General features: G+C 45.4%; 1 protein-coding gene across 1 annotated transcript; it reads left to right on the top strand.

Annotated features, from left to right (window-relative positions):
• The first annotated feature begins 424 nt into the window (after positions 1-424).
• Trim27 (tripartite motif containing 27) lies at positions 425-18,477 on the top strand. The gene is made up of 8 exons (XM_055596952.1): positions 425-1,366; positions 2,380-2,475; positions 4,824-5,054; positions 10,384-10,406; positions 12,858-12,973; positions 13,084-13,116; positions 14,141-14,167; positions 17,655-18,477. The coding sequence occupies exons 1-8, from the start codon at positions 947-949 to the stop codon at positions 18,248-18,250; spliced, it is 1,542 nt and encodes a 513-aa protein (XP_055452927.1). The 5' UTR covers positions 425-946; the 3' UTR covers positions 18,251-18,477.
• Positions 18,478-19,755: the final 1,278 nt, after the last annotated feature.

The following is a 19,755-nucleotide window of genomic DNA, read 5'->3' on the forward strand; positions in this document are numbered from 1 at the left end:
GTTTGGGCACCCAGGGAGCCTGTTGAGAGGTTAAGAGACTCACAGGCGGGCTCTCAGCAGGATGGCTCTCCAGTATCCGTGAGGCTAGGGAGAGAAAGGGGGATTTCGGTCGCTACCAGGGTCTGATGAGCACTTTGGAGTCTGACAATCTCCATTTCAGGCGAGAGGACGACGAGGCTCGGAACGGCCAACCGACTTACTTTAGGACGGAAAGTAGGCCTGGGCTTCTCCGTTTCTGCCATTCAGAAAAGTTACTGATAACTCAAAGCTCTTTCTAGCAATTGTCACCCGGGGTTGGGTGTGTTTCCGAGCGCTTCACACGCTGGGAGGGGCCTATCTGGTCTCCCCGCCCGGCTCCCCGGCGCTCATACAAAGCCATCTCACTTTTAAAGGAGCCGAGGCCTAGGCACTGCGAGGAAACCCAACAAAAGACTACGGGTCCACGGAGGCCCGGAGCGTCCGCGCCGCACGGCCAGGGGCGCCCTGCGCCCGCCGCCCCGGGCGGTCACCCCCGACTCCCAGGCTGGTACCGGGGCTCCAGCCCTCGGGGGTTGGGGTGCTCCGGAACCGCGCCGAGCAGACCCGCCCGGGCGCCCCGAGGGGGAGCGCAGCGCGCGAAGCCAGGCTCCGCCCCCGGTCCACCTCTTCCGCTCGGCCCTGAGGAGTCTGCGCGGCCGCGGGATCCGTTCCGACGCGGCCACGTTGCCCTGCTAGCCGGCCCTCGGCTCGGCCCCGAGCCCGGCTCCGGGGCCCAGGCCTCCCCGCGAGTGTCCGCGGCGGGGAGGGGGTGGTGCGGCCGTGCAGGGGCCGGTCCGACGGCCCGGGAGCCCCGCGCGCGCGCGCGTCCGGGATCCCCGGAGGCCCCGCCCCGCTCCGGAGCGGAGAAGCGGAGCGAGCGCGCCGGGCTCCGCCGGGCTCATGCCCTGCGGCCCGGAGGACCCTCGCCATGGCCTCCGGGAGCGTGGCCGAGTGCCTGCAGCAGGAGACCACCTGCCCCGTGTGTCTTCAGTACTTTGCGGAGCCCATGATGCTCGACTGCGGCCACAACATCTGTTGCGCGTGCCTGGCCCGCTGCTGGGGCGCCGCGGAGACTAACGTGTCGTGCCCGCAGTGCCGGGAGACCTTCCCGCAGCGCCACATGCGGCCCAACCGGCACCTGGCCAACGTGACCCAGCTGGTGAAGCAGCTGCGCACCGAGCGGCCGTCGGGGCCCGGCGGCGAGATGGGCGTGTGCGAGAAGCACCGGGAGCCCCTCAAGCTGTACTGCGAGCAGGACCAGATGCCCATCTGCGTGGTGTGCGACCGCTCGCGCGAGCACCGCGGCCACAGCGTGCTGCCGCTCGAGGAGGCGGTGGAGGGCTTCAAGGTAAGGCGGACAAAGGGGCGAGCCGGGGCGGGGGGCCCTCCCCCGGTGTGCCGCCGAGAAGATGGCGAGGGCCGGACGTGGGGCCCACCGCCGTCATTTCCTCCCTGTCGGCGGCGGAGCCTCCGCGCCCGGGCTCGGCCCGGAGGACCTGTGGCTGCTGAGGCCAGAGCGTCCCCGCCCCCACCCCTTCCCCCGAGCGCCCCCTGTTAACTGCCTCCGGGCGTCTCGAGGAGACCCTCCCTTGACAAAGGAGATCTCGAGCCACGTCCACTCCGGCGGACCTTGGACACCTCGAACTCGCCCTGGCCCAGGCAGTCGCTGTGGGCCCGCTGAATTCACGGCAAAGCAGTGCCTGTCTCTTAATCTGTTGACCCCCGGCGCTTCCCTGTAACCTGGGTTTTTTTTTAGAAGCTAAGGGAAATAAACAGAGTTCTTTACTGCTTGAGTAAATCGCTTAGCCACTCTGAGACTCGGGGAGATAAGTTATCATGGAGAGTGAACTCACAGACCTGGAGAGGGAGGCCTTTGTGGGGCGGTGAATAAACACTGCCATGGCTACATGGTAACGTGAAAATTAGCTCTAAAGTGACAGTGAGTCCCTTTTGTGTGCCGAGGGCAATATATTTACCTTCACACGGTCATATTTGTTTTTCAGTGTGAGTTGAACCAAGTGTCAGTCGCGTTTACAAAATTGTCACCTGTATCATTGCACAAACTGGTGATCAATTGTAGTTTGGGAAAGTGATGTTTACCGACTCATTTCCTCTGTATTCTTGTTTGAGCTCGTTACCCAAATGCCTCATAAGCTATGCAGAATCCTTCTAGGAACTGGTAGGTGACTCAGAGTTTAAATCACAGATTTCTAAAGCAAAGCTGTGCTAGGTCCTGATCCCAGGACTGGCCTTGGGATCTGAGGACAGAGGCCAGTGGGGGCCTGCGTGATAAGCAGATGTAACTGTTCTGATGCTGAGATCTGCATAATTTTGACCTGCCCAACTATTTTCTTTCTTCAGGAACAAATCCAGAATCGGCTAGACCATCTAAGAAGAGTGAAAGACTTGAAGAAGAGACGGCGGGCCCAGGGGGAGCAGGCCCGAGCTGAGCTCTTGGTAAGGGCCTAGATCACCACCCTGCAAAGGCATTGCATCTGGATAGTAAATTTCTGATAATTTACTCTGTCCGGTAATCCTTGAAAAATCGTGGTCTTGGCCAGGGTGTAGTGAAAAGCTTATAAATAGCATATGCCCATGGTGTCTGTCATTCCCAACACTTGCTTGGAAACAGGATGAAGAAACTTCTCCATCATCCTGAGTAGATTGAATGTACCTATACAACGGAGTCACTTCTGAGGGTTTTTTCCAGAGAGAGATGGCCTCTAGGAATCCCAAACCCTGCCTTTGCATCTTGGCTCTGACACTAGCCAGTTTAGATAGAGAGGGCGGTGCAGGCTTTCTTTATCTGTGAAACAGAGGTTAATCGAACCCTGTGGATCTCCAGTAGGCCAGTGCTGCCATTTCTTCCCTTGAAATGGTAAAATGGTTTGTTTGGGCTGAATCAGACACAGTACAGGAAGGTGGGACAAGTTGTTAAGTGTTTTGCAGCAAGAAACAGGCCTATGCCTGGCAGATTGTTCCTGCCAGGGGGTCAGTCACACTTCTTTCAGAAACACTGAATAAACTCATCTTTAACTTTTAGCTTTAATTTTGTACATCTTAGATTATATTGTATATTTTATGCCTTTGAAAGACTTACTCAGCTTAGAAGAGGTATGAGTTTATGAGAAAGGGTCTGTAAATCAAGATGTGTATGTTTGTGTGCACGCTATGAAGATGCCTAGTAAGAGCCTAAGGCTGGTTAGAGGAATGATGGGGACATTGCCGTTGGAGCAGTTCAGTTCAGATCAGGTTTGGAAGCTTTCTGAAAAAGGCAAATAGTAAGTATTTTCAGCTTTATGAGTTTACACAACGGAATCACAACTAAACACCCCAGGTATTGTATCTCAAAAGCCTCCATGTCCAACATACAAATGAGCGGGTATGGCTGGGTTCAAGGAAAATATTTCTTGACTGCTCTAGAGCCACTTAGCTGACCATTTCTTTTTAGAAGTAGTTTCACTATGTAGCCCAGGATGGTCTTGAACTCTTACTAGTCCTGCCTTAGTCTCCCCGAGTGCTGGGACTACAGGTTTGCACCGCCACACTTAATTTATAATTTCTTAGAACTCGGGTTTTCTGAGATGAGATCTTACATAGCCCAAATTGCTCTTGGCTTCATTTTGTGGTTAACAGTGACCTTGAAGTCCTCCTAGTCTCCCCATCCCTGCCATCCATGTGCACAGCACGCGCTAGCACATTTAGCTTCACGACTTCTTGGTGGTGGAGGAGTTGGGTAGAGAAAAAAGCTAGACAAACTGTAATGAACACATTGTGTGGAGAGGAACCAAGAGGAGGACACCTTTCTCAATCCAAATCCATAAGCACCCCAAAAAGATCACAGGGCGTGGGTCACATAAAGGGACTAAGTAAGCAAGTCTAGGAAAGTGTGCTTGATCATTGCAGATCCTGTCCACAGGCACACAGCTACCACTTCTGTATGACTGTTTCATGGCTTGCACTCAGCCAGGCAAGGTGTGATCTGCTCTGGTCCCTTAATGTTAATGGGCTCCACTCAGAACCCCATGCCTTCTCTCCCCTACTTTATTGCCTGTGCTATTTGCTCATTTTCTAGAAGCCTGTCTAGTTCGTGCTCACATGGCATTCCACAACTCCCCCTTTGGACCTGGATTTTGGGAAGACTATTCAGCTTTTCCCACTGTTACACATTCATGATAGTGTCACATGAACATGACTCTCACTTAAGGTCAGGGACTGTTTCTTAATTAACAGTGAAATAATTCAGTTCATGGTAATTGTGTGACTGCCATATGAAGACTGGAAAGTGCATGAGTGCATTGTAGATTCTACTTTTTAATCTATTTTGTTTGGGTTTCCTTAAACCTATACCTCTCTTCCAACCCCCCAACCCTAGGTAGGAGAGAAAGAAGGGAAAGAGGGCATAGATCTCTTTAGACTTAGTTCCAGCTTGTTAGGGTCATCGGTTTCTTTGGGAAAACACCAATCTCAATTGTCTGAATACCTAGCATTCTGGCAAGCAGCAGCAGCAGAACAAGCAAGCAGCCTTCTTCCTCCTCCATCTGTATCCTTGAAGCCCTCCCCTTCTCTCTCAGGCTCTCATATTTATACCCTCTCAGAGTCCTCAGAATTCCACTATGTGCAGCTGGCAGAGGCCATGCCCTGCATGAAGCATTTACCACCTGTGAATAAACTAAGGCTTTCCCGTATCCCACACTTGGATTAAAACAAAAGCATATTTGTATAACTGAGTTTTTAAAGAAGCCAAAGCTTCCACTGCAGCCAGTGAGCCCTTCCTAGTCACTACCTTTGCCTGTCATTTGCAGAGCCTGACCCAGATGGAGAGGGAGAAAATCGTTTGGGAGTTTGAGCAGCTGTATCACTCCTTGAAGGAGCATGAGTATCGCCTATTGGCCCGCCTGGAGGAGCTCGACCTGGCCATCTACAACAGCATCAACGGTGCCATCACTCAGTTCTCCTGCAACATCTCCCACCTCAGTGGCCTGATTGCCCAGCTGGAAGAGAAGCAGCAGCAGCCCACTCGGGAGCTCTTACAGGTAACCAGGGTATCTGCAGGACTGCTGGGTGGGCTCAGCAGGACTGCGCAGCTTTCCCCTTGTCAGGCAGTGTTCCTGACTCCCTGTGTCCTTTTTAATTGCTGACACGTGTTATGCGTTTTGGAGGGAAAACTTGACACAACGAAGTTCTTCAGTTGGTTTGTGTCACGGAAAGGACAAAAGAAGAACCTCATCTTTTGGCCTGTCTGCACTGAGTGGTCTGATCATAGGCCAGGCTCTTAACAGTCTTAAAGCCTTATTCATCTCATTTACTCAGGATACATCGTATATAGTAAAGCATTTGGACCACATAGTATACAAGATGCTTTCATTATCCTGTGATTTTAATAGATGCGTATATGTTACTGTAGCCAGAAAGATCGAGAATAAAGCAGTTAGCCTGACTGTTGCTGCAGTTTACCTGTGCTCTAGCGTGGCTGATAGAAGCCAGTGCTCTCACAGGCCAGGACCACAGTCGGCTAGCTATTGCCTGCCTTGTTGTCTCATCTTCCCGTTGGCATAAGCACTATGGTGGGCACTGGGATTAAATGGTAGGTAAATAAGCTTTCCCTAGTTATGTTTAGTTGACGTTCAGACAATAAGTAAATGGTTATCACAAATGTTAATAAATGCTTTTCAAAGGGGTGGTGGGATAGTACAGTAGCGAGCAAATTATGGCCTGCCATTTGTTTCTGTTGGTGCTTTGGAGCTAAGTACGTTTCATACTTTAAGATGTCCGGAGGAGGTGAGAAGAATGTTTTCATCATAGGAGAAGCTATACGAAATTGAGATTAGATGTCTGCATGCTTTTATTAGACATAGACATGCTCGTTCATATGCCTAACATTCATCGCTTTTCCATTAAGTGAGCTGCACTGAGTATTTGTGTAGATTATGTATGAAATCAGAACGGTGTACCATCTAACTCTTTAAGAAAGTTTATTGACGTGTTTTAATAGAGTAAGGGAAGATGTTTACGCCTCACTGAGCGTCACTGTTTCTCTGCTAGAGAGAACAGGTAGAGTTGGAAAAGGAGACCTGTGAGGCAGAGGGAGCAGGATGGTTGGAGTAGATTACAATCTTGGTGTAGTTGATGCCAAACAATAGCAAAGTCAATAACTATTTGGTTTTAAAATGTGGTCACCATTGATGACTTCCTGTAGAAGTGTCACAGGAGTAATTTTGAGCAGGAATCATGTTGGGACAGGTGACCAGGTGGGGTAAATAAAAACAGAGTAGAGGACCATTTGAAGGACGATGGTGATGGAAAAGATTCTTAGAGATGAGGAGACTTCTGGGCCTTTATCTGGAAGGACTGCTTACAGGAACTAAATATTTTGATAATGTGGGCAGGTTGTCTGTGATAAGGATGGGGGAGAGAATGCTGGACACCGTCAGAAACTGTGCTACCAAGAAGACTGGGAACCGGGCATAGTGGTACACACCTGCAGTCCCAGCAGAGGCAGGCGGATCTCTGAGTTTGAGGCCAGCCTGGTCTACAAAGTGAATCGAGGACAACCAAGGCTACACAGAGAAACCCTGTAAAAAGACAGCTGTGGGGACAGAATAGCACATTTGGTTTCAGAGGGTCCTGTTGTATGGGAAGAAGGGAAGACACTGTTACAGTGTATGGGAAAGCCTCTGCTCTCTGAGGCAGCGTAGCATTGTTCAGTGGCAAATTGATGGTGGATATATGTGGTTGGCTTGTATGATCTATTGAGAAGGAGGGGACAGCTATGCAGAATCATCCTCTCCACCTGTGTGTGAATTCTGGGGCTTGACTTGAGGTCATCAGACCTGAACGGTAGGTGCTTTTATGTACAGGTCCACTTTGACAATTGATTTATTGGACTCTTCTGCCCTTTGTGTGTGACACTGGCTGCTTTGCCTTCTTGATTCTTTACTGCTCTTATGTAAGCACTGAGAAACAAAATTGGGTCTATTCAGTTTGGGATGTTTTTTGCATGGAAAACATAAATTTCATCTTTTCAAAATGTCATTTCTGTAGCACAAAAATAGCATTTTAAAATAGTGAGTTCAATTACCAGCTACTATTTAGATCCAGAACACTTTTATCACTTGCCAAAAGAAACCCTATGCCATTAAGCAGTCACTTTCATTGCTTTCTACCTCTAATCCCTGTCTCTGAGGTGTTTTGTTTTGTTTTTTGGGTACTCAGTAAAATCATACACTATGTGAACTATTTTATTTAATTCTGACTCCTTTTAATCAGCATAATTTTTTTTTTTCAATTTTCTTCATCCATGTTACAGCTTAACGATAGTCTATTATGAGTATATACTATTGTTTTTAGACAAGGTTTCACAATGTATCCCTGGCTGGCCTTGATCAGAGATCTGTAATTAATTATAATGGGTTTTTTTTTTTTGTTTTAGTTTATCTTTGAGATAAAGGTTTGCTATGTTGCCTAAGCTGGTCTCAAGCTCCTGCTTTGACCTCCAGAATGCTATGATTTCATGCCAACACTGCTAAACTCAGTGTGTGAGAATATTTCTTACTATGTACATTGTGAAATTGAAGCTGGATGATAAGAGTATGCAAAGGATGGTGGCTCATGGTTTCAATAAGGAGGAAAAATGGCTATCCAGGGCTGTTAGAGTTTAAGTCTTTGGAAAAGCAAACCGTCCAAAGGTCAGGAGGGGAAAAAGGCAAAATGCACACTTCTTTTCACTTTTTTCGTTTTGTGAGATGGGTCTCATGTAACCCAGCCTGGCCTTGAACTCATTTCCCAAACACTGCAATTGTAAACTGTTGAGTGCTGTTTAAAACTTTATTGCAAGTTTTAATCAGTTGAATTAGACAAGAGACAGCATTGTCATCAGAATTGGGGCAGCTGGAAACATGATGTGTTGGCTCATACCCATCTTCCCAACACTTTTGAGGCTGAGTTGGAGTTGCTGTAAGTTCAAGGCCAAGGTAGGTCCTGTCACTGGGAAGTAGAGGTAAGAAGGTCAGGGGTTTGCGCCTTCTTGGGCCACAGGAGACCTTGTCTGAGGAAGAAAAAAAAAGTTGAAAGAATATTCTGTGTGAAAATGGACAACAGTCACAAAGGGACAAGCTGTAGAAACAAAATTAGCCCATGAATGTAAGCAAATATACCAGCTTAGAAAGGAGTAATGGCAACTAAAGAAAGCTACACTAAGGGGTCCCATATCTCATAGAAAAGCAAAGTGTTCTGGGTGTTATTCGATCTGCTGTTGGGAATCGAAGTTGTCAAACCCAAGTGTGAAAATACTCAACAAGATGATTTGCTTCAACATGGTATGTAGGTCTGTGATACTGGAAATAGTCTAGCTTCCAAGCCTAAAAGATTGAATTAGTCAGCGAAACACATGCCCTGCAGAATTCTCTGCAACTTTTACAAAGAAGAAAGGTAACTCCTAGAGGCCTGACTACTGCTGCCTATCACTGTGTGATAAGCAGAGGTAGGAGATTCAGTGCAGTGTTGAGGCCAGCCTGGTCTCATAGCCAGTTTCAGGCCAGTCAGAGCTAGCTACATAGCAATGTTCTGTCTCGACGACCTATAAACTGAAAGGGATGGTTGTTAATAAACATAGCTAAGCAGGAAAAATGAAATTGTGAAGTGAATAGTATGGGGCTGGAGCGAAAGCTCAGTGTTTCCTGTTCTTCTTGGAGACCAAGTTCAATTCCTAGAGCTCACATTAGGTAGCTTGCAGCTGCCGGTACCTTCCACTCCAGGGCATCCAGCGAGTTCTTCTAGGCTCTTTGTACAGACAAGACACACACAAATAGAATTTATATCTTACAATGAATACTTTGTGGATAAACGATTGGTGAATACATGCATGAGCTAGTTTTGTAAAGGAAACAAAATCATGGGGCAAGGAACAGATGATTTAGGAGGGGTCAGGAGGAGTGCCAAGGACTCTGGAATCAATTACTGGATTTTCTGAACCAAAGTAAATAAAAATGCAGTAGTTACAACCCATTGAATAAAACAATAATCTATAATTTCTGTTTGTGGGAGGCAGAAGTAGGTGAGACCAGTCAAGGTTCTACAATGAAATGCTGTCTTAAGGGGTAGCAGGGTGGGGCTGAAGAGTTATCAGCACTGGCTAGTCTTCCTGAGGACTCTGGTTTGATTCCCAGCACCCACATGGCAGCTTATAGCCAGCTATAAATCTAGTTCTGAAATCACATGGCCTTTCTGGCCTATGCAGGCATCAGGCACCCATGTGGGGCATAAATGTACATGTAGGGAAAACTATCACACAGAAAAATAATTAAAAAAAAAAAAAACACTTTTGAAAAGTAGAAAAATTCATACTAAGAAGGGAGAGGTTCTTTCAGCACTATGTGTAAGTCGTAGGAGAGGGATTTTAAAGCTAGTGAAACACAGGGTTTCTCTGAGGAACATCTCTAGCTGTCCTAGAACTCACTCTATAGACCAGGCTGGCCTCTCCACCTGCCTCTGACTTCCAAGTGCTGGCATGCTCTACCACCATCCTGTTAGTGAAATACTTTTTGCAACTATCAGGTAAAACAGTTTAGACAAGAATTATAGGGCCTGGAGGTGTGGTTCATTATACAAGGCCTTGAGTTTAATCCCAAGCATTGTTTGTGTGTTTGTTTGTTTGTTTGAGCAAACCCTAAGGGGAATGTTTGATAAAAATTGAAAATGTCGCAAATGCATCACTTACTAATTTCAAATGGGAAAATAGTATGTGGTGGTCACAGTCTGTACCACCAGCTGCTCTACTAAGGATACATGTCATAATAGTAATGCGTGTTCTCTGTTACCAGGGCAGGCCTGAGTGTGGTGGTCATGAAGAATAGTAAGACAGTTAACTTAATTAGAATATCAACTGTGGTTGAGATTAATGTTCAATTTCCCAAACTTGATAATAGCTGAAGTTACGTAAGAAAACATACTGTTCTGAAAATATAGATGGTAAACAATAATTCTGTAAATAGTTCTGAAGACACATTATTTATATGTATTATGTATAAGATAAAAAGAAAATTATAAGTTAGATAAGGAATTAAAGGGTAATAAGCATGAGTTAAAAATAAACAGGCGTTTATTGTTGCATGGCTATTCTGTTTATCTGTGGTTATTTCACCTCTTTTTAAAAGTACACTACACCTGCAGGCAAAGTAGGATGCCTGGGTTAGTAAACCCTTACTTCCTCTGCCTGATTTCAAGGTCCTTAGGGTTGAACTATGTCCTAATTGGTCTGTAGTGTTCCTTAGAGCAGGGAGTGGCCCATGGCTGGGTTTTCAGTGAATATCTGGAACAAACCTCAAGTTACGCATTGCATCTCATGGTTTCCCTTTTCTCTTGCAGGACATTGGAGACACACTGAACAGGTATGGTTTTCTGTCTGTGTCATGTAAACCCGGACTGTGTCTACTAGCATCTGTGAATCCTCATTGGAGACCAAAGAGAAATAGACAGCTTACTGAACCTGTGGCTGCAGGGAGTCAATTGTTCAGAGAACTAAAGGAACCGAACTTTTAGAGGATGGCTTAGCCCATCAGAGCACGCCTTTAATCCCTGCACTTAGAAGGCAGAGACAGGCAGATCTCTGTGAGTTCAGGGGCAGCCTGTTCTATATAGTGAGTTCTAGGACAGCCAGGGCTATATAGAGAAATCCTAGAACAGGCCTCAAAGAAAACTCTTTGGAACTTTTGGACAATTTGGTGTTGAAGTGAGTTCACTTGTGAGGGTGCGTGGTTTAGGTGTGAGGACAGATCCAGAGTTCAGCAAGAGTACAAGAGCAGATTATGACTATTGCCTCCTGTCGGTATCAGAGTCTTTCCCATTTTGTTATCTCATTCTTGAATATAATGGGGCAAATGAGGCCTAAGGAAGACATGACTGAGTTGGAGTTATTTAATTATTGATGAGTCACATGGATTCTGGCTGTAGTCATTTTTCTATTGTGCCATCAAATAGAAAGTGAGTGTAGCTCAGTGGTATGGTGTGGGTTTGATTGCCAGCACCAGAAATGGAGAGACAAGAGGAGAGAGATCAGAGCAGAAGAAAGGGAGAATTTGGAGCAGGCAAGAAGACAAACTGCAGGGTAGATACTCAGGCTTTGGAAAGACGGAGTTTAATATGAGAATACCTACAGGAGAGACTAACATTGGGGAACTGCATTTGGAAGTTGATTGAAATCCTTCAAAGGCAAATACAGTTTGGTGTGTTGGCTGGGAAATGTATCCAGATGCTGGTCTCAGAGCTACTGAGATAGAGAGAAATTGGAAAATGTAACATTCCAGTCATGTGACCAAGAAAGTATGACTTATGTCTGCTAGATTTGGTTACTCTAATTAATTTATTATCTATTTATTTATTTATTTATTTATTTATTTATTTATTTATTTAGAAAAGGGCTGGTCTTGAAATCTGATCCTCTTACTCTAGCTTCTTATACTGAAATTACAGGCATGAGCTACCATGCCCAGGTTTGTGTGAGGGCTTTCTGGGCTTTTATTTTTCCCTGTTCTGCAGTACCAGGTATTTAACCCAGGGCCTTTGACATGCCAGGAATGCACTCTACTCCTGATCTGTATCCCTTCTCTGTTTTCTGGTTTTGATGCATGGCTTAGATGGCAAGCCATCATCCTAGTGTGAAGGTCACTATCTCATACCCTAGAAAGTAGGGGGAAAAAAATAGGTTTGGGACCACAGAAATAAAGCTCAGGAGTTAAGAGTTCTTGCTACTCCTTCAGAGACTGAAGTTTGCTTCCTAGCACCCATCCGTATGTAAGTTGCTTGCAGTTACAGATCCAAGGGATGTGCAGGCACTCAAATATGTGGTGCACATACATATATACATATCACATACATATAAAACAGAAATGATTTTTTGAGACAGGATTTCTCTGTGTAGACCTGGCTATACTGAAACTCACTCTATAGACCAGGCTGGCCTCGAACCCAGAGAGCTGTTTGCCCTGCCTCACTAGTGCTAGGATTAAAGGGGTGAGCCACCACCATCTGGCCTATAAACCTTTTTTTTTTTTTTTTTCTTTTTTTTAGTAGATTTGGCTCTATGAGTTCTGAGATCAAAAGTTTCATTGACATGAAGTGTAATTTAAAATTTTATTTAAAAGTGTGTAGTTAGATAGTTCTGTAGTTGGTATGGTGGCTCTAATGATCTTCAAAGGCTCATTTTCCCTCCATTCTTCCATGCCTGAAGTGTGGTCCTCGTTTAGACCAAGAGAGCTGCTGCTGGAATGCCAATTGAGTCTATGCAAATTTAAAGATGGGAGAAGGCAAATCTTTGCTATACCTTCCCTTTTAGTGGTTGGGAAATTATGTCTTATCCTCACACAGTGCCTCTCTGTCTAAAGTAAATAATTGCCCACTATAAATACCAAGGGCTTTTGTCATGGAAACTTTCCTTCTTGGCAAGGTCAGCCTCATAATCCATTTTAATTTTGAAGACTTGCTTTTCTGTCTGTTTGCTTCAGTTTGGAAGCTTGAAGGCAAGATCTCACTAAATAGCCCTGGATGGCCTGGAGCAAGCAGTGATCTTCATGCTTCATGCGTGCTCATATTGCAAGGAGGATCCAGCACACCCCACTGAAGACTTAACTGTTTGCGAAACTGTGAGCGTAGTGCTTTGGAAGAGATGGTACTGAGCAAGGCTATCTTCACTGTGATTTAGAGGAAAGTCTGAAGTTTGTAGTAGCTGCTGTCCTAGTGTTGGACAGGTCAGCCAGGACCCGGCTACCCTGGTCCTCAGAAGCTTGGAAAATTGAGGGAAAGGAATTACATATGTTTTTTTGTTTTGTTTTGTTTTATTTTAGGGCTGAAAGAATCAGGATCCCTGAGCCCTGGATCACACCTCCAGATCTACAAGAGAAAATCCATATTTTTGCCCAAAAATGTCTGTTTTTGACAGAAAGTCTGAAGCAGTTCACAGGTAATATGAGCCAGGGAAGTGGGTTTGTATTCTGACTACCTATATATTATCTGAGAATGCACATACCACATACAGTAATACAAACTGCATCTCTTCTTTTCTGTCCTTAGAAAAAATGCAGTCAGATATGGAGAAGATCCAAGGTAAATTTATCTATTTACTGAGTTTTTGATGTTTACCGTTTTTTGGGAAGAAGCTGAGTGTTTTGAGAGTCCAGGAGGGTCAGCAAGGGCTCAGTGAGTGAAGCCAGTTACCATGCAAACCTGTCAGCTGAGTTTGATACTTGGAACTATATAAAGGGAGAGAATAGATTGCCGTGTGCAAGAGGATTTGTGCTAAGCACACACTCACGCATGAACATCATGCATACACTTCCCTACTTCACATCGTTGATACTGTTGTTGAGACAGTCTTAATGTGTAGCCCAGTCTACCTGTTCCTTGCCAGTGTCCGGCCCCAGGCCTTCAGTCTCTGGGATTACAAGGTGCCACGCACACCTGTACTCCACAGCTGCCTTCACTCAGTGGCTGCTAACTGGAAGTGGCCTTCCTTGATCTGATTCTTGTTTATTTCTCTTCCCTTCCTTTGCTACTTTAAAGACTCTTGTGATATCCCTGGCTAACTAGAAATCCCCAATAAATTATTGGGTATCATTTGAGCCACCCAGCCTCTACAGCAACAATGGTTTGAGTTGTATATATATGTCATGCATTTGAACTTTTTGCCTTTGCAGAGTCCAGTGGCTCTCTGGAGGGTGGAATTCTTGATTTGCATCAGTCTGATACCATGTTCTACCAAGTTCACACACGTTACCTGTATAGCCAAGGTTCCCATATAGCAATACATACCTGTAAACCTGGTATTTGGCAGCTGATCAGGGGTGACTGGCATGAGTTTGAAGCCATCCTGGGCCTTATTGTGAGTTTGAGGTCAGCCTGCGTTACATAGTAAGACTGTCTTTTTTTTTTTTTTTTTTTTTTTTTAATTTTCTAAGCAGATAAGGAGTCATAACAGTGAATGGAGAGATCAGTCCCAGGTGACACATATGTTCTAGAATGCTAGCATATTCCACTGTTTTATGACTTTTTAACCAAAGTGCATTTACTTAACAGGTCTCCTAGAAAGAAACACAGGTTCATTAACTTCTTTTCTCTCTTGTTCTTTCAGAATTGAGAGAGGCTCAGTTATACTCAGGTAGGTGCTAGAAGACAAACCATATTGAAGAAAGGAATAAAAGCCCTGTGAACCTGACCACTCTTATAAGTGGTTTGAGACTTCCTGAGTTCGAATCCTTCAGTTGTGTGTGTATAAACAGCATACAGCCAGAAGCCTGTAGTCGTTTCTATGTGCTCGCCACGTCTTTATCATTTTAATTTTATAAAGAACTGTGGAATTATGGGAACATGGTTCCTCAGAAGCAGAAACATCACTCTGTACAACACACCTTCCCAGTCAGTATTTGTCACACACAGAAATGATTGAATCAGCCCTTATTTTGAGATCTCATGAGTCTGGGAATCTTAGCATTTGTCCTGGGCAAAATCTGACAACCTCTAGACATCCATGTTTTAACTGAGGATTCAGAGACTAGACCAGTCTAGTTCCAGAAAACCCAAACTGAGGTGTGTTTACTTCCAACCTTTAGTTACCAGCCCTTCCTTAATTACAACAGAGGCAATTATCAGTATTTGATTATTATTTTATTTTAAATATTTGGAATACATGTATGTATGTATGCATGCTTGGTGCCCACAGAAGCCAAAAGATGTCAGAGTCCCTTGAACTGGGGTCATGGGTGGTTGTGAGCCGCCACGTAGGTGGGACTGGGAACAAAATCCTGGTCTTGTGTAAAAGCGGCAACTGCTCACCTGCTGAGCTGCCTCTCCTGCCTGTGGTATTTGTTCTTTAAATAGTGGTGAGTGCTTCCTGTGTTAACACGGGCTAACATGTAAGACGCTGTAAGAACACTGCCTGCCCTTAGAATCTACAGTGGTTGGAAAGAAGCATACTCATGATGCAAAAAAAAAAACCAAGTTGGGGCTAGATGTGTGGCTCATTGGCAGGCTGTGTACCTTGTGTATGGGTAAAGGCCATTGTTAAATCCATAGCACTAAAGTAAACTGGGTGAGAGGAGATAAGTGACTGTTGTGGACCGATTACTGAAGCAAGGGTCACCTCACCTGCTGCCTATCATGAAATTTTTTTTTTTTTTTTAATGTTTTTACTTATTTATTCTTTGGGAATTTTGACCATATTCTTTCCCCTGCTCCATCTCCTCCCACATCTTCCCTTAATATCCCTACCCATCCTACTTCATGTTCTTTGTCTCTTAAAAAGACAAAGCAACAACAAAAACCAATGGAATCCAATTTGTGTTGGCTGACAACTCCTGAGCATGGAGCCTGCCCTGGAATGTAGTGGGTATAGACCCAGCGTTACTTTGTTGAAGAAAGCTGATTTTCCTCTCCAGGAAGCTGTCATGATGAATAGCTTCTTTGCTGGGGTGGTACTTTGTTACCACTCTCCTCTATGCTGGGATTTTGGCTGGCTCAGACTTGTGCAGGTCTTTATACATCCTTTGCATTATCTGTGAGTTTATGTGAGCATGGCCTGTTGTGTGTAGATAAGAGTTTTCCTCGAGGGGAGGAGTATGCGGACATCCCACTCTCTACTGGCCATTTGTGGTCTCTGGTAATTACTATCCACTGTACATGTAGCCGTGTCCTTAGCAGGCACTTCATTGCACTGTTCATTCAGCAGGGTGACTGTTCCCTAGGGCCCGGGCCCTGGCTAGCTCCTGGTTGTCAACCTTGTTGACATCAACTGTAGGTTCCGTGTTGTGGAGTGGGCCGAAAATTGAAGGAAAAGCAGTTGGTTATGTTTGTGCCTCGTTACACTTGGGGCAGGTCATTATTACAGTCCCAGAGTTCATAGTTGGGTGAGGTTGTCGCTATTTTTCTCCTCCAGTGGTGTGCATAGCATCCTTCCACACTGTAAACACTAGCCAGTCGGGGGAGATTCCACTTGAGCACCAGCTCGGGTTTTTCATGTCCTGTGGCACAAGAATGTGGTGTCTTCAGCGACAGGGACTTACCGTCAGGTTGTAAAGGATGACCAGTGGTGGTGTCAGTGGCCTGGAGTGTGGGCGGAGACCAGTGTCTGAATAGACACCATTGAGCAACAACTCAAAACAAAAACAAAAGATGCCCCTTCATGGCACTGGTAGGTGGTTATTTAGTAGTTTACCTTGTTTAGTTGGGTTGTTACCCACGGAATCCCGTTATAGGTAACTTGATTTACATTCATTTGATTGATAGATACAGTTTCTAGGAAGCTTCTACGACATGAGGTTTCCGTGTGGCTTTTTCAAAAGGACCTCGGTGTTACTTCTCCCCATATCCCCCCTTGTGCCCTACCCACATTGTTTAGAGTGTGCACATAGGGTTGTGTCGCACACATGGGAGTGCAGTGGGAGCCCAGGAAAGGTGTTATGTTCCTCCCTTGGAACATTGTGAGCCACATGGTGTAGGTGCTGAGAACAAACTCGACTTCTCCGGAAAAGCTGCTTGTTTTTAACGTCTGTGCCATCTCTCCGGCCTCTGTCCCGAACCCTCTGTTAGAATAGACTGACCTGACTGGATTTTCCTCTCTGAGAACTAGTGCTTGAGAATCCCGCCTGAATAGGATAAGAGGTGGCACATGTGTGCATTCAAAGCTGGAAGGCAGCATGTGACTGCATGGGCAGTCGTTCTAAAAGCCAAAGGCCAGGACATGGATTATCCACAATGCTAGACTAAAGGCCAAAGAGTAGTGTAATGAGCAAGAAGAAAAACTAGGCCAGGTGCCCCAGCAGTTGGGAAGGGAGACAGCGGAATCAGGAGTTTATTTAAGGCCATTTTTGTTACATAGTTAGTATGCATAGATTCTTTCTCAAAAAGGGGAAGGGGAAACATGAATAGGGTGTGAATATGCAAGACAAATTTTCAGAAGAATGGTTTGAAAGGTGGCAAATTGAACAGATTCTTAGTCCTCTAACCAGAATTTTGAACTCCAGAATATCTGTAAGCCAAAATTTCTTTGGTTGTTTTTTTTAGTATATTAATTAAAATAACAGGCCCTCAATTTATGTGACTGAGAACCTCTATCTGTTGTGATAACTCATGTTTCCAGAACGCCTATTGGTATTAATTGTACACTGTGGTGACAGACCTTGCTGTCTATATTGGTGATACTAAGCTTTATCTGAAGCTATTTGCCACCAAAATTTTCAGATTCAGCAATTAGGCTTAGCTGTGTGGTGGTGCGCATACCTTTAGTCTCAGCACTCCTAAGGCAGGAGGATCTCTGAGTTGGAGTCCACCCTGGTCTACAGAAAAAGTTCCAGGACAGGCAGCACTACACAGAGAAACTATCTCGGGAAAAATAGAGGAAGACAATGAGGAAGAAGCCTTAAATGCAGTCTATAATGGAGATTGAGCCTTAGATGTGAGAGAAGGAACGGGGAATAAAATTGTATTGCTTTCATTGTTTTCCACATAGAGGATAATGTGTTTGATCATAAAATGAGTGCAGCCTCTGGTGGCCATATCTTACTCTGTTCCAGGGAAGGTGGTGAAATGCCAGGTGGTCTTGAGTGGGCTCTTCTGGCTTTCAGCTGACCCTCCCCTCTTTGTTTCTACAGTTGATGTGACCCTGGACCCAGACACAGCCTACCCCAGTCTGATTCTTTCTGATAATCTTCGGCAAGTGCGGTACAGTTACCTTCAGCAGGACCTGCCAGACAACCCTGAGCGGTTCAATCTGTTTCCCTGTGTCTTGGGCTCTCCGTGTTTCATCGCTGGGCGACATTACTGGGAGGTAGAGGTGGGAGATAAAGCCAAGTGGACCATAGGTGTCTGTGAAGACTCAGTGTGCAGAAAAGGTGGGGTGACCTCTGCCCCCCAGAATGGATTCTGGGCAGTGTCATTGTGGTATGGGAAAGAATATTGGGCTCTTACCTCCCCAATGACTGCACTCCCTCTGCGGACCCCTCTCCAGCGGGTAGGGATTTTCTTGGACTATGATGCTGGTGAGGTCTCTTTCTACAATGTGACAGAGAGATGTCATACCTTTACTTTCTCTCATGCTACCTTCTGTGGGCCAGTCCGGCCCTACTTCAGCCTAAGTTACTCGGGAGGGAAGAGTGCAGCTCCTTTGATCATCTGCCCCATGAGTGGGATTGATGGGTTTTCTGGCCATGTTGGGAATCATGGTCATTCCATGGAGACCTCTCCTTGAAGTGAACTTAGACCACACGTACTGTTGACTGTAATCCTGCCCCAGGCGAGAGGGATCTTGTCTTGTCAATTCCTGTCCATCAAAGCTGGATGTCCTTACCATTTCCATGCCCTTACAGTGAGAGTCAAGATGTCCATGGTCTCGACCACACTTTCCCTTCCCTTGCAGATTGTGAGATGTAATGAGAAGTATTGCTATTTCCCAGAATAAAAACCAGATTCCTCTTCCTATGTTTCACACTTTTTTTTTAAACACATGACTGAGTGGGTAGGATTTGGATTTGGGGAACCACTTTCCAGGTTCCTGGCCTGCTTCTCTCGAAAGGGATCACAGTATGGAAGTGTAAGCCAAATAACCCCTTCTTTCCCCAAGGTGCTTTTGATCGGTGTTTATCAGAGAAACAGAGAAGCTAAGGAATTGGTACTAGATTTGTGAGCTATTGCTGTGCTAGACCTGGCCTTGTTTTGGGAATGATTATGGAAGTGTTTGGAACTTTGGTTTGGAAAAGCCATTGATTAAACATTTAAAGGGCTGTGGGAGCTTGGAAAATAAGTTGAAAAAAATTGCAGATGATAGAGACCTGACTTGTGAAGTTTCAGAGGGGATCAAAGACTGCTGGGTCATTTGTATAATATATTTGAATTAAGAATGTATGGTTTCTGCATAGCTGGAGCTGAAGAGTCGGCTGTATAAGAGCACAGCATCACTGCAGTGAAACCTTCGCTTTACTGGGACAGTCAATGCTGGCTTTCTGGGGCTGAAGAACCAGCTGACTAACAAATGGGAAGTATTTCCTCAGGGTCAGCACATAGAAGCAAGTGGTTCAGAGTGGGCCAAGACTGCATCTCAAGCTGGTAGCAAAATTTGTTAATGTGTAAGCAGCTCCCATGTAATATTTGGTTTGGCTGCATGAACAAGATTAAAGGGGTCATGGAGAGAAGCTGAGGTGTGGCATCCTGTGTCATGGTCATAGTCCTAAAGAAGAGCCCAAAAGAAGCTGTTGGTGAAGGTGCAGTCCATTTGCAGTGGAGACCCAGCATATTGGAGATGCAAGGACTATAAAATGACCACCAAGTACAGCAGCAGCTGCGGGATGGAGCTGGCCTGAGCAGACAAGTTTGTGCTATAATGGCAGATCTGGAGAAGTGAGACTGTGAAGCCCTTTGGAGCCCAGAAGATCATGAGTCCCAGATGTTGGATATTCAGTTACTTGCACTATTTTTAGTTTGGCTTTAATTTGATTTGTTTGTAACTGTTCCCTAGTTCTACTTTCTTGGAGTAAGAAAGTATGTAACTTGGCTCTTTTTGTTTTACAGGAATCCACTTAATGAGATTCAGAGTTTTAAAGTAAAGACTGTAGAACTTTAAAATAATTTTTGTTCTTTTTAAGTGTGTATGTGTATGCATGAGTGCAGGTGCCAACAGAAGCTGGGAGTATCAGAGTGCCCTGAGGCTGAAGTTAGGGGTGGTTGTGAAAGAACAGCGTGTGCCCTTAACTCCCGGCG

Source organism: Psammomys obesus, unplaced genomic scaffold (assembly GCF_907164565.1).
Source record: "Psammomys obesus unplaced genomic scaffold, mPsaObe1.curated_primary_1811, whole genome shotgun sequence".
Lineage (NCBI taxonomy): Eukaryota > Metazoa > Chordata > Mammalia > Rodentia > Muridae > Psammomys > Psammomys obesus.